General features: G+C 42.5%; 1 protein-coding gene across 1 annotated transcript; it reads left to right on the top strand.

Annotated features, from left to right (window-relative positions):
* Window positions 1–325: 325 nt before the first annotated feature.
* On the top strand, window positions 326–25177 carry LOC311034210 (ETS-related transcription factor Elf-2-like). Its single transcript, XM_084042012.1, has 9 exons — window positions 326–670; window positions 2255–2338; window positions 3972–4209; window positions 11281–11385; window positions 18027–18146; window positions 20071–20154; window positions 21283–21475; window positions 22951–23184; window positions 23534–25177. Exons 2-9 carry the CDS (start codon window positions 2264–2266, stop codon window positions 24207–24209), a joined length of 1725 nt encoding a protein of 574 aa, XP_083898138.1. The 5' UTR covers window positions 326–670; window positions 2255–2263; the 3' UTR covers window positions 24210–25177.
* Window positions 25178–26397: the final 1220 nt, after the last annotated feature.

The following is a 26397-nucleotide window of genomic DNA, read 5'->3' as shown; positions in this document are numbered from 1 at the left end:
CATAAGTACAGTACTTGAGTAAATGTACTTTACTTTACACCACTGAGTTAATTCATAGAGAGATATATATGAATTGAGTACAAAGGACCCCAATGGAAAACAAGCCATAGGCTTTCTTGGGTTTTAAATCCTCTTAGCTGACCTTGTATTGAACTGTACTTTCCTGTGCTTTTTTTTCTGCACACTGCTAATAAAGTATTCAATCAATCAATCAAACATGTCACATTTTCTAAATGCTGCGTTTGTCTGTTGGTGACGGACGGGGCGGGGGAGGGCTAACATGACGTCACGCCATGACGTCATGCTTTAGCGTAGCGGGCTGTGTGTGTCTGTGGCGCCGCCGGAAAGCAACGGGACAGCCCTCTGAAAACAACAAACACTTCAACAACTAAAACACCTAGACTTAAAAAACACACACACACCGCCTGCGCGCGAAAAAAAACTACTTTCACGTCCATGGTTTCTCCCACAGCCTGCAAACAAACACTCGTGTTTACATTTAATATCTGTGTTTGCAGGCGCGTCGTCGCTGCTGCTGGCCTCGGCTGTGTGGGCTAACGTTAGCATCGTTAGCTCCGTTGGTGCTATCCTAGCTAGGCCCCTGGCTAGCTGTTAGCGGCTAACGGGTTAGCCTCGCGTAGACGTCCCTACAACAGGAAAACAAAGCAAGGTAAGCGAGGGGGGGAATAAGGGTAGTTAGTTAACGTAACTTAAGTCGAAATGAATTAAACGCAGCATGGGTTTCATGTCGACTCTGCTGTCGTCTTATAACGCTGCCTGTCAGTTAGCATGATGCTAGCTAGCTGGCCGTTCGCTTGTCTCTGCGAGTGGCTGTGTGTAAATAAAGTGTCTTTGAGGTTACTGATTGAAGCTGATCATCGACCATTAACATGGATAAATGAACATGAACGCGGTCGTGCAGCTCTTTTAATCAGGCGAGGGCAGCTTGATAAGTTAGCAGGGTGCTAACCTGCTATAAGTGCCATCTATCTAAACTCTTAACTGTAGGCTCAGTGCGGATCAGCATGATTTATTTACCATTTTATTTACCATTTACAGTATGTGATGTGGTTGATTACAAATGTACTGATTGATTGATTGATTGAATACTTTAGTCTACAATAAAAGTGCAGAAACTACAGTTCAAAACAAAAGGATGCTTAAAGGATTAAACCCATGAAAGCACTATGGCTTGTTTCCATTGGAGTCCTGTGTATTCAATTCATCGAATAATTACAATCGTCAGTGTAATGTCCTATTAACTACATGTAAATATGTGTGTATAGAGTATGACGCTGCCATTATTATGCGTGATTGCCGTGTTTGTTTATGTCATATTTGTCATTGTTATGATGAGCAAAGTGTCATCATAACAAAACAACAGGGTGGAGTAACTTAAGTACATTTACTCAAGTAGTGTGTACTCCAGTGCATCTCAGAGGCTTTAGTTAACTAGTTACTTTGCAGAATTTGATTATTAAAATAAAATATATTAACCGCTCATGCACTATTTTATACTTTGGCTATTTGGAAATAGCTGATCTACAAGCTCACAACAACACGCGTTGTGTGCTTGTACTGTAGCCACTACTTTTGTACTTTTTCTCAAGTGACGGTATTTTTAGTTTGTGGTATTGCTGCTTGTTCTACTAAAACAAGTGTGAGTACTTCTGCAATCCAGGAAGGGGACCCACAGGGCAGGGACCATCAGGGCACTAAGGCTGCACGATGATGGATAAAATGACCATCCTGATGATTTATGCTAATATTGTGGTCAAAGTTGTTAGTCTCAATTATTGATAATGATGGGGGGAGGGGTATATGTTTTAATACCTTCCAATACAGTATTTGTTCAAATACTGTCCTCACATTGAGTCTATGTCTATTGGGACTGGTGGAGATGGGTTGTGCAATGTTCTGGTTATATTAACCACTTTCATTCAACCTGGCGTCCTTATTTTAGGAATGTCTTAACAGGCAATTTTCTTTTTTGTTTTAAGAAATAGCAAAAATCTACAAGCTCATCACATCACGTCGTAGATCTTGTAGATCTGTAAGATCAAGTATATTGGGGCAAGGTGCAACAGCTGACCAAATAAATATATAATTAATTCATGAGTTGCTCAGTTTAGCAACATAAGTTTTTGACATAATTGCAAAACATAAATCATGTAAATGTGGTGTTATTTATGATGAATTGAATTCGCCTCAAATATATATTCAAAAAATATATATTTGTTTTGTTGTTTGACAGGAATGAGTGATGACCTCTGTGGTTGTGTCAGACAGTGGAGGGAACGTGGTGGAGTATGTTACAGTGATGGAGGAGCACCAACAGGTAGATATAACCCTTCTACACCCCTCTCTGTGTTCCGACATTTTCCACAACACATCTGATGTATACATGTTTAGGAATTTAGCAGATGCTCTTAGCCAAGAGACGACTTAAAAGGTTCAAGATCAACAGACGACAGGGTAGATGTAAATAGTGAAAATAAAATAAACTTGTGCTTTAAGTATCTAGCTAAAGTAACTAGGATCCCAGGTAAACATCAAACCTAGCATCTGTCCAAACGGCATGCTATCTAAACGGCATACATAGATTTGTGGTCAATTAAACGGCGTATATCTGTCTACATAACATGTATAGCGTATGTGAACAAGTAACCAACATACATCTGCATAACATAACTAGCATCTATCAAAATTGTGGACAACAACTGAAACAAGGAATGAGGAGTTCTCGGGGGGTGGGGGTAGTAGTGGTGAAATTTCAGACTGTGGTGGAAAATGGGGAGTGAGTCTGCAGTCCTGAGTGAGGTAATTCCACAGCTTGGGAGGCAGAAGAGTCTAGGGGCCCTATTTTTGCCGGTGCCTTACCCATTATCCCTAAACTTATTTTACTTTTTTTAAAAAACTATTTTAAAGAACATTTTCAAATAGTTCAAATAGACAATTTACAAGCTCACAGCGTAGAACCATTGATGTAGATCGGCTAGTTGAAATATTTGAAAATGTTTTTAAAAATGGCAAAGAAGTTTAGGCATAATGGGTAAGGCACCGGCGAAAATAGGGCCCTAGATCCCCTTTCCCACTTGCTCTGAAAGTCGTAAATCCACTAACAATGTTCCACATTGGCGTGATGTGGGAACAGGAGCTGAATGTCGATTTCCATAACATTTCGTTCCGTAAATATCCCCACTCAACCTTTTTTATGTAACTCTTAACCCATCAAGACCTGGAACGCATCAGTGTCATTTTTTTTATTTGAGCTACAAAGCATTATTTTACACTTTGGCTATTCAAAAATAGCAGAGCTTGTAGATCTGCTATTTTTGAAAAATCTTGAAAAATTGAAATCTTTGAATATATATATATATATTCAAAGATTGAGCACCACTGATATAGAAACATACGTGATATAGAAACATACGTTTTTCAGAATACTGTTGGGATTTAGGAGACATTCGTAGAATAGGCTTCAGGTCTTAATGGGTTAAGCTGCGCCAGAAGAAGTGGGAATGAAAGCTTCAGACACTGTGCCAGTGATCACCCTCCCCTGTGCCAATGTTGGCAGCTGTCAAGTCTCCAGGTTTTCTTCAGAATGTGTATGACATTGATTTACTAAAGACACTATGGCACATTAGGAGTCCAATTAGTGCTAGTCGTTCTCAAATGTTTTATTTGCAAGGACCCCCTTAACTCTGAGAGTGTTTGTACACTCAGAGTTACAGACCTGTTATGGTCATTCAGGGCTAGCTCTTTATGTGTTTCTGGTAATATTATCGTCCACTCATTTTGTATGTCTGTGGCAAAAATTTCATTTTGACAAAAATGTCCACCATAAGCCAGCATGGCGATGACCCCTGGTGGGAATCAATTTAAATGCACATTTGCACAAATGGTTCATGTACTATTGTGACCGTGTGTGTGTGTGTGTGTGTGTGTGTGTGTGTGTGCGTTGTCATCAGTGTGAGCAGAGTGATGAGATTGAGACGGTCATCGTGGAGGCGGGCGAGGAGGAAGAGGGGGTGGTGCTTCAGGAGGAGGAGGAGGAGGAGGAGTGTCCAGCCGTCATCGTAGAGGAGGTGCCCAGCGCCCAAGTGGAGCAGTGCTACGCCGCCCAGGTCCTGGTGTACGATGACGAAACCTACCTGATGCAGGACGTAGGAGACGAACAGGAGGTGGTCACCGAGGTGGTGGAGACCGGTGAGTGTGTTTTGGTCAATAGACATGGTAGAATCCTGAGAGCTCCTTTAACTCTGGCAGTGTAAAATGTAACCAAATGGACAAGTAAAGTGGACGACAAAGTCCAACCGAACAAGAACTCATTTCGGTTTTGGAAGGGCTTTCCAATCCAAAGAAAGCTTTGGAGAGGATGAAAGTGTTTTATTATGCTGCCTCACCCGCCCATTCAACATTATGCCCATGTAGCTCAATGAATCTGCCTAGCAACACTGCAGCTCGTTGCTCAAGCCACTAAAGCATTGTGTACAGCCAGTGCTTTAAGCGGTGGTTTTAATACCTTCATATCCCTCCGACGCCGTGTGGGAAATTTGTCACGGCGGAACAGAGTTTTTGCCATTTCTCGCGACAGGTTGTGTTTATGCATGGTCAATCCAGAGAGGGATTCCACTGGTGTTTGTACCTCCTGGAGGCTGGCTTGTGAGACCATTACCGCCTAAGCTCCTCAGCCAGCATCTTTCAAAGATTATTGCTGCTTTCACTGCTGGCAGAATGAAGCCTTGGGCTGAATGCGAAAACAAAAATAAATACAACACGGCCACCCTGAACACATGCAATTCTCTGTCCGAACGTTCTTCGTATACACAGAACATCTTCTCGGAGGTTCAAGAACAGCCGAAAAAAAGTTCTGACGGGCACTTCCAAAGTTCTGAATGATGTCAATTTGTAGTTATTGGCTACCCTATCTGAACAAACTTTGGACGTCGGTTGAAGTAATCATGAGCTTAGGGGTCCATTTGGTTTCATTTGTACACTGCCAGAGTTACAAATGGATACATTAATATTGTATATGGAGTTCTCTGGCAAAGTTGATCATTATGGGAAAGCTATTTTAAAATGGTTCACTAAATAGATCTCTCTGTCGCACTGATTTCAGCAAAATGTCCTGTGTAACACATGGGGGTACATACGCTGGCCCTCATTTATCAACGGAGCGTATACACCGGCTTATATTTTTCCATATATTCGGCCGTACACCAACGTCGAAGTCACATTCATCAACGAATCCTATACAGGCGATCCTAGCGTACATTGGGTCGCAGCCTTGATAAATGTCATGGCTGAAACCGAGCGTCATTTAAATAACACGGCCTTAAATATTCACAAAACGCCAGAATACGATATATATATATATATATATATATATATATATATATATATATATATATATATATATATATATATATATATATATATATATATATATATGTATATATATATACACACATATATATATGTATATACATATATATATGTATATACATATGTATATATATATATCTATATAGTATGTTGTGTACTCCTTTCGACATGACGGCCCTGAATACAGTACTTGCGCTGCTTCACTGGCGCAAGTAATGAAGCTATGGTAAAGTGAACTGGAACGGGAAACGGGTATGCCACCTTCTGAACACTTGGGACATAAATGTATGGAGGTTCCAGTAGTCACTCTGCTGCTACGCTATATGGAAGTGTGACTGGTGTCCGTCTGCTCGCTGCTCACTTTGTTTTTCACAACTGAGTTTAGTGTTAGTTAGTAAAAGTTAGTAAACCAAGCAGGTAAAGACTAAAGAGTAACGTCAGCAGACGGACAGAACCGCTGCACAGCTGACTGACACCGCAGGAATGATTGCGCCACCTACAGGGCGGCGCTCCATAGAGTCGTGTATAGAGGAAGATCATGAAGGGAGGGAGGAGCCACTGGGAACAGGCTGCCACTGTAAACAAGGAAGTGGTCTAGCTGACAGTACAGCATTGTTGTGCATGTTTACAAAGGTTGTGTTTTCCGTTTTGTCCTCTCTAATAGACCGGTGGGATTTCTGAAATATGTGATTGTTAGAGGCATTTGGGGGTAAAAGTCGGGAACAAGGCCATTTTACATAATTCAAGGGTGCTGAATCAGAAAAACACGGTTCCCAAGCAAAATTCTTAGTGCTTAACCTCCTAATTTGCATATCAAAATGGTTGCCGATTTTGAAGTATTTCTTAAACAACTCTATAACAAAGCAAGCAAATCTGACAAATAAAGTGTATATATTTATGTTCTGAGGGTCATACAATGTGTGGAAGATATTTGTAATGTAATAAATGTAAATAAATGTAAATAAATATGCAAATTAGAGGCCACCATTACATAAAATGATGTACCGTAGTACTCAAACGGTGCAAAAGGTGCATCCCCCTTATTTTGTTCCTAATTATCTGTATTTTTGCCATCCTTAGGACATCTAAAATACATACTTTTTCCCCATGCTAAATGTTTAGTTTTTGACCTTCTAATCTGCATATCTGAATGGATGCCAAATTGGCAAATTCGCACCTTTTTATCTTCAATAACTCTGTGGCCAGGCAAGCAAAATTGACAAATGAAGTGTCTACAGTTTCTACAATGTGAGTAAAGAATTTGTAAGTAATATAATATGATAATATAATATAATATAATAATCAGCCTACTCCGAAATATGCAAAATAGCGGCCCCCATAACAGATAACGGTTTAGTACTCTAAAGATACTGTATTGGCCATTGTTGAACGAAAGTCTAGACACTAGACCACATTCATACAAGGAGGTTGATCATCACTCCGTTGCTGACATGCACACGTGGCTGTGCATTGTAACGCAGATTTCCGGCATTTGCAACGAAGTGTTGTGCATTGCTTATGGCATGCACATGAAATCATTTCTATAGGCTATACTAGCATGGAACAGGTTGGACTAGGCTAGAGTAGGTTGTACTAGGTTGTACTAGACTCTAATACTCTCTATTAGGCTTTACTAGTCCCTTGTCAGCCCTGTAGATACTCAGACCATAGGGACTAACCACTGTGTACACAGGCCATAGCTTGTGTGTGCACGAGCAATAGCTTTGCATGAACCTTTGTAGACCATAGTACAGATCTGCCTTGTACAGCCTAATATAGCCTAGTACAGCCTAGCAAAGCCTACTAGAGATTAAAAAATCACACCCTGTGTGAAGGTAGCGGTGCCTTTGATACATTTTGTCATCGATATGTGTTTATGATGTGTTTATAGCCATGTGTCGCGTGAAGCTTGACCAATCACTTTGTTGACGCACCTGACCAATCAGAACGTTGACGCACACAGACAAAGTCAGGTATAGAGCGGCTAGAGCCGCTAAAAAGCCTATTAGAGACCAGTAGAGTACTGTACAGCCTAGTACATCCAAGACTAGTCCAGCCTTTTGGGAGAACAGACTAGGGGAGGGTGGTATAGGCTATACTAGCATGGAACAGGCCGGACTAGGCTAGACTAAGTTGTAATAGGCTGTACTAGACTCTATTAGGCTGTACTAGGCTCTTGTCCGCCCTGTAGATCCTCAACCCATAGGGACTAACCACTGTGTACACGGGTAATAGCTTGTGTGTGCACGAGAAATAGTTTTGCATGAACATTTGTAGGCCAAAGTAAAGTACTGCCTTCTATAGCCTAATAGAGCCCAGTAAAGCCTAGCAAAGGCTGCTAGAGCTGAAAGCAGACCATTAGAGCCCAGCAGAGACTAGTACAGTAAAACCTAGTACACCCAGGTCTAGCCTAGTCCAGCCTGGTGGGAGAACATAATAGGGGAGGGGGTACCAGGCTATGCTAGGACTGATAAGGCTGGACTAGGATAGATGAGGCTGTACTAGGCTGTACTAGACTCTAATAGGCTATATTAGGCTGTACTATGCTCTTGTCAGCCCTGTAGATCCTCAACCCATAGGGACTAACCACTGTGTACACGGGCAATAGCTTGTGTGTGCACGAGCAATAGTTTTGCATGAACCTTTGTAGACCATAGTACAGATCTGCCTTGCACAGCCTAATAGAGCCTAGTACAGCCTAGCACAGCCTACTAGAGCTTAAAACAGCCTATTATAGACCAGTAGAGTCTAGTATAGTACAACCTAGTACACCCATGACTAGTCCAGCCTTTTGGGAGAACAGAATAGGGGAGGGGGTACAAGGCTATGCTAGGACTGATAAGGCTGGACTAGGATAGATTAGGCTGTACTAGGCTGTACTAGACTATACTAGGCTCTATTAGGCTGTGCTAGGCTCTTGTCAGCCCTGTAGATACTCAGACTATTGGGACTAACCACTGTGAACACGGGCAATAGCTTGTGTGTGCACGAGCAATAGTTTTGCATGAACCTTTGTAGACCATAGTACAGATCTGCCTTGTACAGCCTAATATAGCATTGTACAGACCAGCACAGCCTACTGGAATTTAACACAGTCTATTAGAGACCAGTAGAGACTACAACATCAAAGCCTAGTACACCCAGGTCTAGCCTAGTCCAGCCTTTTGATGGAACAGACTAGGGGACGGCGATATAGGCTATACTAGCATGGAACAGACTGGACTAGTTAAGACTAGGTTGTACTAGGCTCTATTAGGTTGTACTAGGCTGTGCTAGTCCCTTGTCAGCCCTGTAGATATTCAGACCATTGGGATTAACCACTGTGTACACGGGCAATAGTTTGTGTGTGCACCACCAATAGTTTTGCATGAACATTTGTAGGCCAAAGTAAAGTACTGCCTTCTATAGCCTAATAAAGCCAAGTACAGCCTAGCAAAGCCTGCTAGAGCTGAAAACAGACTATTAGAGCCCAGCAGAGTCTAGTACAGTAAAGCCTAGTACACCCAGGTCTAGCCTAGTCCTAGGACTAGGCAGTAATAGGCTGGACTAGGCTGTACTAGGCAGGGCCCATCGGGGGTGGGGGGGGACACAAGCCTGTATGGCAATCAACTGAAAAGTTAGGCTACATAGCTTAAACAATGTCAGCCTTTCCTGTTGGCCGTCTAAGCGCATCTAGGAAGTTTCATAGGTTTTCGATGCTGGGAATTGGAGTTATGGCTGTTTAAAGCCCAGCCAATAGGAACACAGAGGGGCGGGGCTTAATACATTTCAGCTAGTCCCTGTTGGCCGTCTAAGTGTACCTATAGCCATCCCCATCCCACTCTATATAGTTGTGTTGAAAGTAGTTTGTGTTCAGTTATCAGTACCAGTTCTGTGGCTCTAACTCATTCTGTGGGTGAGTTATACATGGGGGCAATTTATTTTTTGGTCATCAGGGGCCAAATGTACCAGGATTTTTACATGTTCTAAATATGTATTTTAGATGTCTTAAGGATGGTAAACATACAGATAAGTAGAAATAAAATAAAATAAGGGGGATGCGGATGGATCACTTTAAGTACGAAACCGTTTTCTGTAATAGTGGCCTCTAATTTGCATATTTATTTACATTATTTACATTTATTTACATATATTACATTATAAATACCTTCCACACATTGTCTGACCCTCAGAATATAAATATATACACTTTATTTGTCAGATTTGATTGCTTTGTTATAGAGTTATTTAAGAAATACTTCAAAATCGGCAGCCATTTTAATATGCAAATTAGGAGGTTAAGCACTAAGAATTTTGCTTGGGAACCGTGTTTTTCTGATTCAGCACCCTTGAATTATGTAAAATGGCCTTGTTCCCAACTTTTACCCCCAAATGCCTCTAACCTCCTTATAGAAGGCCTTTTTTCTGAAATCCCTCCTGTCTATAAGAACTTTATGTGGTATTTGTCTCACATGATATTTTTTTTTCCTTTTTACCATTCTCTTTAAGGGTGTGGTCGCCCGCCACACCAAACTTTGATTCTGCCTCAACGGTGGATTCTGTCAATGTTTTTCAATGGGAACGGACCAAGGCCAAGACCGCTGCCCGTGTAAACCTCCTGAAGAGACTGGCTGGCACTGGGTGGGGTGCAAACTTCACCACCCTGCGCACCTCTACCCTTGCCCTGGCATACTCTACGGCTGAGTATGCCGCCCCTGCATGGAGTCACAGCAGCCATACAGCCTCTATTGATGTTGTGCTGAACACCGCCATGAGGCTAATTAGTGGTGCCTTACCATCAACCCCTGTCGAGTTCCTCCCCATACTGTCTGGCATTCCACCTCCAGAGCTCCGTCGAAACTTCCTGACCTTGAAGCTGGCCTGCAAGAGTGCAGATGAGCCAACAAGCCTGATTCCCCCGCCTGCTGAATATGGCCACCAGAGACTCAAACGCAAACACTTCTCCACCGAAGCTAGGAGACTCCTTACCACGAGCCCTCCACACCCTGGATGGATCCTTGACTGCTGGAACAAGCAATGTTCCAAGTCAACATCCACGTTGAGGAAGTTCATCAACTCTCCTTCAACCAACCCACCTGGGTGTGACCTACCACGGAATGCCTGGGTCAACCTCAACAGACTTCGGTCTGGAGTAGCAAATACCCAAATCTACCTGCATATGATTGGAGTGTCTGTCACTTATCTCTGTGAATGCGGAAAACCACAGACTGTTGAACATATTATCGATGAATGCCCAATCTTTAAATCACCACATAGAGCCACCGGCCTCATTGAACTGGATGATGATACCACTTCTTGGCTGATGTCCCAATTGCCTGTGTAGCCCTACACGAACGAACGACGAATGGGAACGGAGCCGTTTGTTGCCATTCACGGATTTCCACACAAAAACCCTCCATTCCCATTGAAAAGCATTGGCAGAATCTGCCGCTTAGGCAGAATCAAAGTTTTGGTTGTGTCCGTTCCCTAAGACCTAAATCCTTGGTGTTAAATCTGCACTCTGTAAGTTTATTGTCCTACCGGGGATTTGAACCCAGGTCCCCTGTGCATGTTTTTTTCCCCCCCCACTGAGCTAATGGACCACTTTCAGGAAGTTCCACTTGTCAACCAGCAGGTGTCCTTCCAGACCACAGGATTGAGACCAATTACAAACTCTGCAGTGGTGTTTATTATATTGTATTTACATACCCTACAGATCGGTCAGAATTACATTTTATTCACTAAAACAAGTTGCATAGTGTAGCTTTAATTTAACTCAGAACGTGTACACATTTGGACACTAAGTTGCGAATGGATGAATTAAGACTCAGGATTTTCTATTGTATAATGTGTATGTATGTGTTGCAGCTGTTTTCATCTTCTTGGCTCTTGTGTTTTTTGTTTTGATGACAGTGGAGATGTCGGGTCATGACTTGGTGTGTTTTAACAAAACCTTTGAGGCAGCAGAGGCTCTTCTGCACATGGAATCCCCCGGGAGCCTGCATGAACGCAACACCGGTAGGTCCAATGCTTGTTTGTGCTTTTAGGGTACTTTAGTCTGATCTACCTTAACACTTAACACTAGTAGTAGTCTACAACTGCTGTGCAAACAGCCAGTGATGTACCAATATCCCATTTCTTCGTTCGACATGGTAACATAATGCGTCTCCATTATCTCGAAGCCAGCAATGTGCAATCATTTCATATAGTGGTGCACGATAACTATCGGCCCGATAATTATCGGTCCAATATCAGGAATTATGACGTCATCCCGATAAAACCGATAACACTAATTATCTCCGATAATAGCTCCGATAATATATAAAATGTGTCAGCTGTGATCTGCATGGACTCTCTCGGTTAGACACTGTTGTATGGAGAAGTATAACTCGGTTAGACACCGTTGTACTGGAGAAGTATAACTCGGTTAGACACCGTTGTGAGACTCGCACACGTTGTAGCAGCCCAGCAGCACAGCCCCTCCCCACATACACACACACACACTCACACACACACAGCGACGCTACAGAGAGATAGAGAGAGACAGAGAGAGAGGAGAGCTGGTTGAGACCTGGTCTCAAACGTGTTAAAATGTCTTGGATAGACCACTGTCTGGAATAATAACTGATCATCATACATACAGGTCTACTACTAACCTGTGTTGCTGTTGTCATCTTAAATTGACCAGCCAAAGTAAAATTTTAGTGTTCTCCAACTTGCTTGGAGATCAGATATGTGGTGGCTGCGTTTAACGCATGTTGCCAATCAGCTGTGTAACATTAGCAGGTCAACGATGGCTCGTTGAGCCTCTGCATTTGACCCTGATTTGACCACACAGGCAATCAAAAGCACTAATTAATGGCAGCTGTAAGTAACCGGTTGTCTGTCGTCTGTGTCTTGTGTATGTTTAATAGCCAACTGAATGTTTTCTGTAGCCTAGAGCAGTGGTTCTCAACCTGTGGGTCAGGACCCCCAGGGGGATCCCCACATGATTTTTTGGGGGTCCCCAGATGACATGACAGTGAAGTGACATTTTATGGACTTTTAAGACATTTTTAACCTAAAAAATGTAAAGATATGAAAGAAAAGAAAAAGACTATTACTGCATTAAAAGTAATCAACAAACTACTATAAAACATTGGCCAAATTGTCAAATTATATAAGAAAGAGGCAAATATTGTGAAAATAGCCGATCTACAAGCTTGTGAGCTTTGCTCTGCTATTTTCACAATATTTACCTGTGGAACGGAGTCAAACAAGATGGGGGGTCCCCAGTAGGGCTGCACGATATATCGTTATCGTATCGCTATCGCGGTATGAACGTGCGCAATGTCAGTATCGCAAAAGGCTACGATATCGGCGATATAAATCCCCCCGCTCATCCACTGCTAAAGCGAGCAACATCCCTTTATTTTAGCCAGTAAATAAACCAACCCTCCGTTTCTCCCTCTCTTTCATGCGCCTGTTGGGGGGTGTGTGTGTGTGTGTCAGCTGCGCAGCCAGCAGCTGATTTCACCGTTTATCCTCTGCGCGATTTTTCTGTGAATACATTTTTTTTTAGACACCAGGCAGTCAGTGCCTTTGGTTGAGGTTGGTAGGTTTGATTTGTAGCCTATATTCCAGTTTCAAATGCAGAGAGAGAGAGAGAGAGAGAGAGAGAGAGAGAGAGAGAGAGAGAGAGAGAGAGAGAGAGAGAGAGAGAGAGAGAGAGAGAGAGAGAGAGAGAGAGAGAGAGAGAGAGAGAGAGAGAGAGAGAGAGAGAGAGAGAGAGAGAGAGAGAGAGAGAGAGAGAGAGAGAGAGAGAGAGAGAGAGAGAGAGAGAGAGAGTCCGTAGTAGCCTACCGAACGATGTGCCCCATGTTTTTTTTCAACACCAAAATATAGTTTAACAAAATACTGCGAAATCCCACAATTATGAGAGTCTTAATATAAGATAAACAAATTAAAAGTTTAGGCTATCATTATCAATATCAAACAAGAGTAGAGTGACCTCACCTCTTTGATGGACAAGAAATAAATAAACCTTTTTCAAACAACATCCATGTTCTGTTAGTTTGTCAACAATGATCTAAATGGAAAGTTTTGAGCCCGTTTTGGTGCGCAACACAGCCCTCGTTAGTCGTTTAGATTAAATTGCTTTGACCTTGTTGTACTGCTGTGCGGAGTGTGCGCAGCAGGGCAGATCCCCGCCAGGCCAGGGTGACCTACCCAGGCCAATGAAATTCATAGGCAGTCATAGTAGACAATTAGAATGACATCTGCTAAAACTGACTCATATACTGATACAGAACCATATATTGGCTATGTATTGTCACTGTCGAGTGGAAACCTTGTATGTTCCTTTTTTTAATTATTTAAAAACAATTAAGAATGATGAAAATAGCCAATCTACAAGCTATAATTATTATCAATAATTAAGAATACTATGTTTTAACTAGTGAAAAATCAACTTAAGTCATTATTAGTGCAAGTTAAATCACATTTAATTTTAATGAAAATAAATGTTAAAAAAAAACAACAACAAATACATAAAATCTCTAATCTGTGAATCTAATGTGATTAATGTGACCCCTTCTTCAGTCAGTGAAGTCCAGGGCTGAATGTGACATATATTGAGACCAACTAAACATTATTTTGTGAAATAAATGGGTTATATGTCACAGATAGTTAAACTATTCTTATAATATTTTAAAATAAAATCATCCTTAACCCTCAAATTACATTAATTATTTATTTGGACTTCTAAATATTTTTTGGTCCTTCCTGCCCTGGCATTTGGCCTTTGTGCCCTCAAAAAAAATTCAACACCAAAGGCCAAGTGGCCTTGCCCCTAAAATGACAAAATTCCAGGCCTGGTGTGAACCCAATAGCACTTAAAATGTGACAAGTGATATTGACTTGTCAGTTTTTTAAAGAATTTGACGTTGCAACACTTGAAATATAGAATATGACATTTGAACGGTAATATCGTATCGATATCGAAATATTTGGCATCAATATCGAGATATGAATTTTTATCCATATCGTGCAGCCCTAGTCCCCAGTTCAAATATGATTATTTTGGGGGTCATGGCCTGAAAAGGTTGAGAACCACTGGCCTGGAGATATCATATCAAGTAATTCCCTGAAGAGGGCAGACCCTCTCCCTCATGCTAAACTTAAAGTGACTTCTAAGGTTACTTCTCCTCAAAAAGACAACTTTATTTTCCTTTCTCAATGACAACCATAATTATTATTGCATTTTGGCTATGTGCAATAACTGCAAGCCAATGTTCATAGGCATTGTCAGTATTTGTCTTCATTATTTCTTGAATTCCTATTTCTTTAGTTGCCAATAATTCAACAGTAAGCCAGTGTTTTGAGTCTTTTATTGCTACACAATCAATAATAATAATGATTAAAAGGTTCTATGATTAAATGTATTCTATTGTTCAAAGCTATGTTAAATCCACCTTTGCCCACAACTAGTATGTCTTACCATAAGGTGTGCTAATACTACAGATTAATATACATTTGAAAACATTTTTTTAATTTTTTTTTAATATATGTATATATATTTGTGTTATCGGTATCGGTCTTGAGAAGCAGGAAGTTATCGGTATCGGTTTCAAAAAAACTATATCGTGCATCCCTAATTTCATACTAGGCTAGTCATTTTAATCAAATGGCTCATCAATTAATTGGACCAAATGCTGACCAAAACTTTCTAACAGACAGAACAGAGGCAGGACTCTGGAATGTGGTCATTTTTTCAAATTGAGAAATGTGTCAGTAAAATATTTAATTTGTTCTCTTTTCCTACCCTGTGGCATCCATAGGCTACATATGTTGATTTAATCACAATGTTGCTCTCTCTCTCTTTGAACCAACCGTAATTACGTTATGAGCGATTACCCAACCAGTTTAACAACTTACCCTGATTTACTTAATTGACCCGGAGTGGGGTCTATACTACGCTCCCAACTTTTTTCTGTCTACACCAAATCATTTAGCCAAAAATAACCAAAGCTTGTAGATTTGATGTACAACAAAGTGATATGGGGATGAGGTCTTCAACATTTTTCAGGCCAAGGACCCCTTAACACATTGACTGCCAATCGCGTAGAGCTACGCAAACCTTTTTAAAGCCGCCACGTGCCAGTCGCGTAGACCTACGCGAAGTGGTCTTTTTTTTTTTCACTCACAGGTTCACATTGCATTGTAGGCCTCGTTCGCCACGACACATTTCATTGTAGCACCACCGGAAATGGAATTATCCGGGATCCTTTTTTTCCGATCGTATCCGCTTCCTGTCTAGAACAAAACCTAAAAGTCGATTATCTCGGTTGTTGTTTTTCTCCTCGCTGATCACTGTTTAGCGTTCACCGCTGTAGCTTCAAGATGGCGGATCGCAAAGCGAAGCGGTCTTCACTGCTCGTCTCACACAGATCCCCTGTGTGTTTCGAACCAAATGAACGCGCAATTTTAACGGATTTAACTGTCTGTGGCGACGTGAAGAAAACAAAAAAAACAACAATAAAACGCTGGCACTGGTGAGTACATTATGAGATTAACCTCTGGCGTGGAATGTGTTAAGGGGGGCGCATGCTACCATTTTCGGTGGTCACCTTATCACCGCGGTGGTGATAGAGAGAGCTCTCTCTATCATAGAGATTCAGATTCCTTTATTAGCCATTGTGTAATACACATAAGAATTTGCTTTGGCAATTACATTGTTGTGTTTCTCTTTTTTCACATATAACATAAAATACCAACAAACACAAAACAACACCGTGCAAGAAAATAGATAAATATAAAGTGCCAGAGTGTTCAGTAGTGCAATGTCATTGCTAGTGTCCAGTTTCAGTTTCAGTGACCCTTTGGGGCGGGGGAGGAGGGAAGCCAGACTCATTGAGCAGCCTGGCAGCTGAGGGGAAGAAGCTGAGTCTGTGGCGTGCTGTGGTGGCCGCATCCTTCTCCCAGAGGGGAGCAGGGTGAGGAGGCCGTGGCCAGGGTGGGAGGGGTCAGCCATGATCTTTCTTGCCCTCCTCAGCGCCCTGGAGTCGTGCAGGGACTTGAGGGAGGGCAGGGGACGGCCGATCACCCTCTCTGCGGAACGAATCACCCGCTGCAGCTTGATGAGATCTTTTGCAGCTGCAGCGGGGAACCAGGTGATGATGGAGTGGGTGAGGATGGACTCAATGATGGCCGTATAAAAACGGGTCATCATAGCCCTTGACAGTCTGTACTTCCTCAGCTGCCGGAGGAAGAACAGTCTCTGCTGTGCCTTTTTCAGAGAGCGCTCTCTCTATCACCTAAAGGGTGATAGGGTGACCACCTCATTTGGTAGCATGCGGGTCCCTTAAGTTGAGAGTGAGACGAAGCAGGGACACCCTCTTTATTGTAGAACATTTCGTTTTTTGAAAGCCGTCAATGAAAATGATTCATAACTAGAAAATGTGCTCCTCGGAGCACAGGTCTCCGCCAGGTCAGGAAGTGGGTTTGGGACCCATCCGTAGCGAAAGTTTTTCTTTCCGTCAGCCTGTGATTTGCTGATTGGTATTCAGACCCTTTGCTCAGTACTGTGATTGGCTAGCGAGACGCATGACGAAATTAATATCACCACTCACTTCAAAAAAATAACTTTTTTTTTTAAGTGAGCTTCCATCACTGTGATGACCACTGTTGTTTTTAAATAGCACCGCTCACTTCACACTGGGTGTGATTTTTATTTTATTTCATCATGCGTCTCGCTAGCCAATCACAGCGCGTCTGTTACGTTTGAAGTTAATTTCATCATGTGTCTCGCTAGCCAATCACAGGTGTTCACAGACGGACGGACACACACACGCGGACGAAGTGAAAACATACACTCCGCCGGCGGCGGAGACAATAAAAGGCTTTCAAGGCTAGCTATATTCAGCTGATTGTCTGTTGACTGTTGAGAGATTTGACACTAGATTGGAAGTATTAGTATTCCACAGGTTTTTATGAGTCGTCTCCTAGTGATGCTTCAGTTTGAAAGCACTATCAGTGTTGTTTTTGTAATGCTATTTGTTTGTTTACACATTATCTATCTTAATACTACTATGTTGGATTCATGTTAATGTGTATTGTCCAACATTAAAGTTTTTGTTTAACCCTTTAAGATCGGGAAAGCATAATTTGTGTCAGTTTAAGATTTCTTTGGCTATTCAAAAATAGCAGATATACAAGCTCATAGCGTGGCACCGAGTGCCTCGCTATGAGTTTGTAGATCTTCTATTTTTGAAAAATCGTGAACATTTGGGCAAATCTTGGAATATTTTTTAAAGCGAACATTTGTAAAATATTTTTTTCCAGGGACCTCCAGAAGCAAAGATTTGAGTTAAAATTGTTTGCAAAAAAGGGAAAATCTAATATTTGCAAAAATGTTCATGATTAAAAAAAAATAGCAAGCTCATAGCGCGGCACTCGGTGCCACGCTATGAGCTTGTATATCTGCTATTTTTTAATAGCCAAAGAAATCTAAAATGACAGACACGTTCCCGGATTGAATGGGTTAAAAAATAAAATAATTTTAAAATATTAAAAAGCTGATTACATTTTCTCCACAGCTTGACATGACTTGATATGACATTCTGTGCCTGTTAGTCCAGTGGAAGATGTGGTGATGATGTTTTGTGGTGTTTTGTGTCCAGTGGAGGACGTGATGATGGAGACAGTGGTGGAGGTGTCTACAGAGTGTGGGCCCATGGAAGAAGACGACTCCTTTCCCATTCCCCCGGAATGTGAACCAGCTGCCAAGAAGAAGAGAGCAGGTCAGTGGACATGTCAACCAAGGTTGGACCATATGGCGAATATATTGGCAATCAGCGATCAGTTGTTTTTATGGGGCAATATGTGTCATTTTATTTTGCAAATTTACTGCTCTGACTCTGCCTACTTGAGAATGAACTCTTAAAATGCCAAACTTAAATGTAAAGCGCAATACAAAGTGTGCGTGGAATGTTAATCAATTTGGGCCATTCTAAGAACTATTATAAGGCACGTTCTTGTTGCACTGATGTCCGACGAGTCTTAACGAATGAACAGCTGTCCCGGACCTGTGTCCCCGGTAGGCTACTCGAATGGAGCAGATCTGGAGGAGAGCGGAGGAAGAGGGAATAGCTTTTGCTTTCCTAGCTGTCAACTAGTGTATGCTTGAGATCAAAGCTTTGTTTATATTTTCAAAGACGAGCCGTGAAAACGAAAGTAAACCTATCTGGTTCCGAATACTCTCTGTGCCTTGCAAGCTTGACAACGCAGGAACGCATGTACCCCGGTCTCATAAGACCCTGCACTTAATTCTATCTTAACTAGGGTTGGGTACCGAAATACGGTTCCGGTACGGAACCGATAAAGAAATTGTCGGTACCGGGTACCCAAACAAAATATGTAATTTCGGTTCTGCATATCGGTTCCTAGATGCGCTAAAAGCCGTTCAAACAAAGGCGTTAGAAGTCCTACACAAACAGCACAATCTGAGCAAAAATCACAAATCCGGTAAAACACCTATGTATGGAGAAGTATAGATCAGTAGCGTCTCTCCGTATGGAAGAGTAGACACTGCTGCTTCTCTACGGGCGCACTCAGCCCAGCCTCATTCCTCCCCGCATCGCCCCCCCCCCCTCCCCTCACTCACCACCATCTGAACTGAAGTAGTAAGGAAAGGAATAACCTGCCCTGCAAACTTTGTAACCAAGATTTGCTGTTGTCAACTTGAAAACTAGAATCCACATGTCAGAGGGTGTAACGTTAGTTGGAAAACCAGCGCTAGTTAAGAACTCGCGAAGGGCTAAATAATTAACACCAGCTGTGAACGCTTCTGTTTGAGTGTGTGTGTGTGTGTGTGTGTGTGTGTGTGTGTGTGTGTGTGTGTGTGTGTGTGTGTGTGTGTGTGTGTGTGTGTGTGTGTGTGTGTGTGTGTGTGTGAAACTGAAAGTGACTTCTTCAAAAGGAAGGAATGGCAGACCTAATATTATTCATGCATTTTGGCTGTGTGTGCAATAATGCAAATGCAGACATTATAATGCCTTTTGCTAGGCTATTCAATATTTGTTTTAATTTCTTGAATATGGCAGGGTAATGTTTTGAGGCATATTGTATTTTATTACTATACAATAGTAAATCAATAATTCTACACAATAAATAAATGTTTTAAATAACTGATCTCAATATGGACCCATTATAGTTATGATAAGTTTTGCCATAATCATGTAGCTCTACAACAGAGGCACAGCCATGGCAGCAATGGTACAAAAAAACTTTTTAAAAAATGTATATATATATTTTTTTAATTAATAATTTCCGGCTATTCGGTTTCGGCCAAGTGTTTCCTGTATTCGGTATTCGTTTCGACCAAGAATTTTCCATTCGGTGCATCTCTATTAAATAAACATTTGACCTCTTATTTTTTTACCATTTTGGAACCGAAATATGGAACCGATAGGAACCGGATCCGATAAGCAGAACCGGAACCGGAACCGGACTCGTAAAAATCCTAACGATACCCATCCCTAATCTTAACTGATTGATGTCAAGTCTGGATATTAAGACTTGCGTTGGTTGTTTGCCGCAGTGATACATATACATGCAGTCCAAGGTATGAGTTTATCGAGTATTTTACCACAGAACTCAGCCAGTCAGAATCAAGGACTGGAACTCTGCATTTTAGAAAGATCTGTATAATTGTGTGTGGTCTAGGTGGACGTAAGCCCAAGACACACCAGCCTGCAGCCAACGGATCATATGACCTGGGGATGAAGAAGAGGCCGAGAGAGGGGAAAGGTATATTTGTCGTTTTAATTATTTATCTTTTTTTTCTTCCTTTTCCACAAATGTTTTTTCTTTTGCCAAATGTTCCCCCTTTTTCTCCCAATAGGCCTTTTTCACAGCAGCCGTATTGACAAATAGTGGCGTGATGTTACTACCATGTTCCATTCATGTCAGGGTGCTGCTGTTTTGTATGTCGGCTCACTGGAAAGACCCTGCTACACTAAACGGAACAGACCCTTAGCATCTCTATTCTGGCATGTCATATTAGCAGGGTTCCTCCTACACAAGTGTGGAAAGTCTGGAATTGTATGGAATGTGATTTTAATGATATCCAGGTCTGGATAAGTATGGAAAATACTAAAGAAAAGGGCGCATGGAAAAATATTTTCCAGACTATTGCTCCTATTCGGTTTTCTAAATGATAAAATTCAGAATTTCCCAGAATAAATTGACCAAGCAGAGTGTTTTCATGGTGTTTGGAGCAGGCAGCCAAAATGCCACCACTGTGTGCGCAGACAGCTGGACATTCAAATGCAATTAACTTGCAAAAGAAAAGAGGGGCCCAAGATAGACCTTGGGGGACCCCGGTCAATGAAGTATATGGGGTTTAAATGGTTAATTAGTAACATTACACAACTATTTATATCAGTATGGCTGCCGTGGAAAAGGTGTACTCAATTGCCAATTCCCTTATGTCTTCTGAATCCAGAACAGTTTTCTGAAACACTTATGTTGCCATAATATCAGTGGTTCTAAAACCTCTTCATGTCAAGGACCACCAAAATTATGTGTTTGGTCGCGGACCCCCCATCTAAAATTATTAAGTTCCAGGGACCCCAAAAGCAATGATTTGAGTTAAAAATGTTTGCCTTAAAAATATATATATTCAAAGATTTGCATTTTTTTCCCCAAAAATAGCAGCTCTACAAGCTCCGAGCTTGTATATCTGCTATTTTTTAATAGCCAAAGTATAAAATAATGATTATAGCTAAAATCTAAAACGACACCGATGCGTTCCCGGTCTTAATGGGTTAAAAAAGTCACAACGATGTCACCACTTACAAAACGCCAACGTGGTGGATTAGTCCACCACAATGTGTAGTTGCGTTGCTAAGTCGTTGTTAATGTGTCGTCCTTCAGGTAACACCACCTACCTGTGGGAGTTCTTGTTGGAGCTGCTCCAGGACAAGAACACGTGTCCGCGCTACATCAAGTGGATGCAGAGGGAGAAGGGCATCTTCAAGCTGGTGGACTCAAAGGCCGTGTCCAAGCTGTGGGGCAAGCACAAGAACAAGCCCGACATGAACTACGAGACCATGGGCCGGGCGCTCAGGTGAGAGCCGCGAGGGGTTGCAACCGGAGCCAACGTTTCCGAATCGGTTTCCATCACGTTTTGGAACCGTTTTCAGAACCAGTTTTATCACACTGTCAGGGCTGGTGTCAGAGTTGCCAGATCTGCTTAGTATAATTTCCCCGCAATATCTTATTTGAAAATAGCCGATCTACAAGCTCACGACGCGTTGTGAGCTTGTAGATCTGCTATTTTCAAATAGCTTATGTATATGTTAAAGTGCTCATGTGGCCCATAGTCGCTTCTTTTGGGCTGGTTTTCCTAGACCTGGTTGCTTGTTTCTCTCACAGAACCTGGCAACACTGGCTGGTGTGTGGACTTCGCGTCTGCTATTACAATACTGGTGGTTCTCAAGCCTTTTTAATTTCAAGGACCATCATAACTCATGAGAGTGTACACATGGAACCAAATGGACCCATACAGGTCCATTTGGTTCCTCTCAAGAGTACTCACAGAGTTACAGACCTGTAAGGGTCCATTTGTTGACCCCCTATAGGAATCGTTAAAGGAAACCAACCAAAATTCTAAAGGATACCAAACCTAGTTGCAACCACGATGGGCGAGATCTAGCCGTTTGAGTTTCTAAACGGAAGTACCGGAATTTGGCTTAACAATAAGGATGACCAGCAACAACATGATATAGTTAAAAACGAGTAACCCCTGAATAATCGAGAAGCATACATATTTTTAAAGATACTTATGTATATATCATTAATCACTTATAAGACCAATTTTATACTACATCGGTGTCATGATCGATTATGTCACATCAATGCAGAATCACCATTCACCATCGCTTGATTCACATTGCATCTTAGAATCTAACATTCATAGATCCTAGAATACTGAGATAGAGGTACCTTAAAGCTCCTAAAGGGAAATGTTATGTTAGTGACGTGTATTAATGGAACAGAGGTGATTTTTCTAAGAATTGAAACCACATTCGTGGACATGAAGAAAGGGACTTAAAGTATACTGTGTGTGTGTGTGTGTGTGTGTGTGTGTGTGTGTGTGTGTGTGTGTGTGTGTGCGCACTTGTATCACAGCACTTATTTGGCCAAATGTTCCTACAAGTATAGTACAATGTGAGAATTAGACATTGTGAGGACAATGTTCCTGGTCCTCGGAAGAGAAACGGTTGTTTTATGGTTTTAAAAGATGTTTTAGAGTTGGGGCTTACAATTAGAAAAACATTCAGGTAAGGATTAGTCATTGAGAGGTTGGCGTTGGAGAGTTATGCCTGATTAATAATCAGTTGCATGCCAGTGTCGTGCACCAAAAATAGCCTATTTGCTAGCTCACAATGTGTCACGTTGTAAGCTTGTAGATCGGCTATTTTCGGCTTCAGGGTTGGGTTTAAAAATGTCCAAAAATGGTACAAATGCCATAATAATATCACCATCCTAAAATGTTAATGTCCTCAGAAGTATAGTAATAATACAAACGTGTGTGTGTAGGTATTACTACCAGCGGGGCATCCTCGCCAAGGTGGAAGGGCAGCGACTGGCCTACCAGTTCAAAGAAATGCCCAAGAACATCCGCATCATCGACGAAGACGACGACGACGTGGAGGTAGAAATGGAGGCAGGCGACGGGCCGTCGGACCACCACCAGCAGCAAGTTGCCATGGCCCCCCAGCCCCAGCAGACCAGCTACGTCACCGTCATCCCATCCAACACCGCCGGCACCAGGTGCAGCTCCAACACCCTCACTTGATTCAGCGATTATAGAGCACTGGTTCTCCACCTTTTTCTGGATCGGGGCCCACTGAACATCTTGTTTAATTTGATTAGCGGCAGCTGTGTTGCTTACGTCATAGTGTACCATACGGTCAGCCTTATGCACATGCCTGCCATGTTTTTACCCTGCTGTAGTAGTTTTGAGCCTGAACTGGAAAACAAACTTAGGTTAAAGCAATATTGGTGTGCAACATTGTTCGTGATGTTAGACGTATCTAAATGTTCTCTTAGAGAGCCTGGATGAAATGGTTGAATCGGACGACAGCGAGCTCGGTGTGATCATGTGTGATTTGTGTTGCAGGACCATCCGTGCCATGCCCATGGTCATGACCAACTCTCTGGGTCAGGTGACTTTAAACTCCGCTCCCATGTTCACCACCACCTCGGGCGTTCCCATCTCGATGTCCAGCGGCACCTCTGGTGCCGCCCCGCCCAAGCTGGTGATCCAGGCGCTGCCCACAATGCTGCCACACGGCTCCAAGATGGGCGACAAGATCACCATCATCACCATCCCGGCTAACCAGCTGGCCTCGCTAATGGCGTCCAACCCCACCCAGCTAACCCAACTCATCCAGGCCAAAGCCCTCTCTACCACGCCGCTTGCGCAGGCCATCGCCAAACCCGCCACGGCCACTCTCCAGCTTCAAGCGGGCAGGCTGGCCCACCAGCTAATCCTGGCCAAACCGGCGGCCGTGGCCCAGCCGCTGCCGCAGCTCTCTGTCCAGGTAGTTGGGGGCCAGCTCCAGCCCGCTCCGTCCCCAGCCAAGGTGTCCACGCCGGCCCCTGTAGCCCCCGCTGCAGACCCTGACCCGACCCCCCAGGCTCCCTCCACCTCCAACAGTAACGCCACAGCGACACAATCAGAGCCAGGGACGATAGCCCCCAGCTCCCCAAAACCACAGCCCCAGGTCACAGCAGAGGACTCCAAGGACCCCCAGTCCACCTCCTCCCCCAGCACAGACGCCCCGGCATGTTGAGAGGCCAGCCCTGCGGCTGGGGGACTGTGGGCATTGTTTAGGAACTGCTCCCCCCCCTCATCCCAGCCTATAGGACGACTCGCGTGGGACCTTTACTTTCTTTTTTTTAAAAGAGGAGCAGAGCTTCTCTGATTGGACGAGCCCTGACCCCGCCCTTGACCTTCGACCGGAAGTGTCTCTCTCCAGTGAGAGGCTGTCATTGTGAAACTGTACTGACGCATTTGGGTAAAGCCCAATTTATACTTACGCCCGGTTTGAACGAGCTCACAACGAGTCGAATCCATGGTGCGTTGTGAGCTTGTAGGTCGCCTATTTTCGGAGCGCGACACCATCGTGCGCGAACAATAAATGAGGCTTTAGTTGCACGGGCAACTAAGTATAAACCAAGGCTGAACACCTCAAACTGGATAAAAGGGACTGTCTTGTACTTATGTATAAATACACTTTCACAGCTCATATTACGCTAAAGAGATAGGCGGCCTTAGATTGTAAATTAAGAAATTCCTTCTTTTTGTAATCATGAATGAAATAAAAGCTTGGTAACATTTTGTTGTAACAAAAATTCAAGAAAAAAGAAAGAAAAAACAAACCTTTTTATACTCAGCAGGTATGTATCAGTGCAACAGCAGTCTTTAACCATTGCTTTGTTTCCCCCCCTCTGTCTCCAGTATCTCACTCTATGGTTTTGTCTAAACGTAAACCTTTCTCTCAAAACATCACGTCCTTGAATTATTTTGTATTTCTTTTTGCCGTTCATAAAAGGGAGCGAAAGGATGTCTCCATGGAAAAAAATAACTAAAATAAAAAAATAACTAGATAGTGTACTCCACATTTGAAGTATAATATGCTATTTTTCTTGTACTATCAAAGTGTATTGAAGTAGATTTTACTGAAATATGTATTATAAAAAAAGACATGTCAATTGAAACGTCTGACGTGCTTCTTGTGGTGTAAAGCATCATTATTCTACAGACAAATCATGTAGAGATGGAAATGATTCACCCAAAGCAACCGTGACACTCTTAATGGGTTGTTTGCCTACAAATGATGGGATAAATAAATATAAGCACGTTTCCGAGTTTAGCCTTTACAACCTACGTTAACCCATGATCATTAGGGGCGGCCATAGCTGAATGGTTAGTGAACCCGCCTAGGGTGCCAGAGGCCCTGGTTGCCCCAGGTTCGATACCAGGCCAGGTCAGCATATGTGTCGATGAAATGAAATTTGTCCCTGAGCAAGACTCTTAACCCTCACAGGTTCTCATTGGAAACAAGACCGCAAGGACTTTCATGAACGACCTGTTAAAAGGAAAGGAATTATCCTTATCATGACAATGTTCTGTGAAATGGTCATTCATTCCCAGTACAGAGGTGACCGAGGACCGGACAGGATCAAGGCCACTAAGTGGGTCACGTGATCTGTTCTGATGGCTCTAGCCAGAACAACTTTGAGCAGAGGAAAAGTTGTATTAATCGACTTTCAGCCTGGCATCCCTATTTTGGGCATGTCATATAGACAAACATTTGTCAAAAAGAGCAGATCGATAAGCTCACAAAGCGACACGTTGTGAGCTCGTAGCTGGGCTATTTTTTGCATGACACCGTCATATGGCAAAGTATAACATAGGGCTTAAGTGGTTAACATAAGCTCCTTAATACAGTAGGTGCAGTATAGATGTCCCAGCATGACAGTGTCTCTGTACTAATGAAAGAGCAGATCTTCAACGATCTTCTCATGGTCGTGTTATTGCATTAATGCCCACAGCAGCTCTACCACCATAGTCATTTAAAGATGGAAATACTGTAGTGGTAATTCATGACAAAGGCCTACTATGTAGCTAGACCTAGTCTACACAATTTCCGAATTGTTTTTAATGAAATGATACTTTTCTTACTGGAAATTAAAGGGTGTCCACACCAAGCACTATAAATATTGTCTCTGTCGGGTGGAAACCAAGTGCAAAACGTACTTTTCAGGATTCAAATAGGATCGTTAGGCCCCAAATGGACCCTTGAGGATGTGTAAAATTGACGTTTACTCAATTTGGTTGAATTTGTACACCGAGTTAAATTATCACTGAGGATTTTGCTATGTAGAGTGGGGTCGCTGAGCTAAAAACTTGTATCTAATGCGGGTCTGTGGCCGGATGCATATCAAACTGTGATTCTTTGAAATGAAAAAGATTGA

Source organism: Gymnoscopelus microlampas, assembly GCF_963454915.1.
Source record: "Gymnoscopelus microlampas genome assembly, chromosome: 18".
NCBI classification, from domain to species: Eukaryota; Metazoa; Chordata; class Actinopteri; order Myctophiformes; family Myctophidae; genus Gymnoscopelus; species Gymnoscopelus microlampas.
This window is presented reverse-complemented; position numbering and strand designations above follow the sequence as displayed.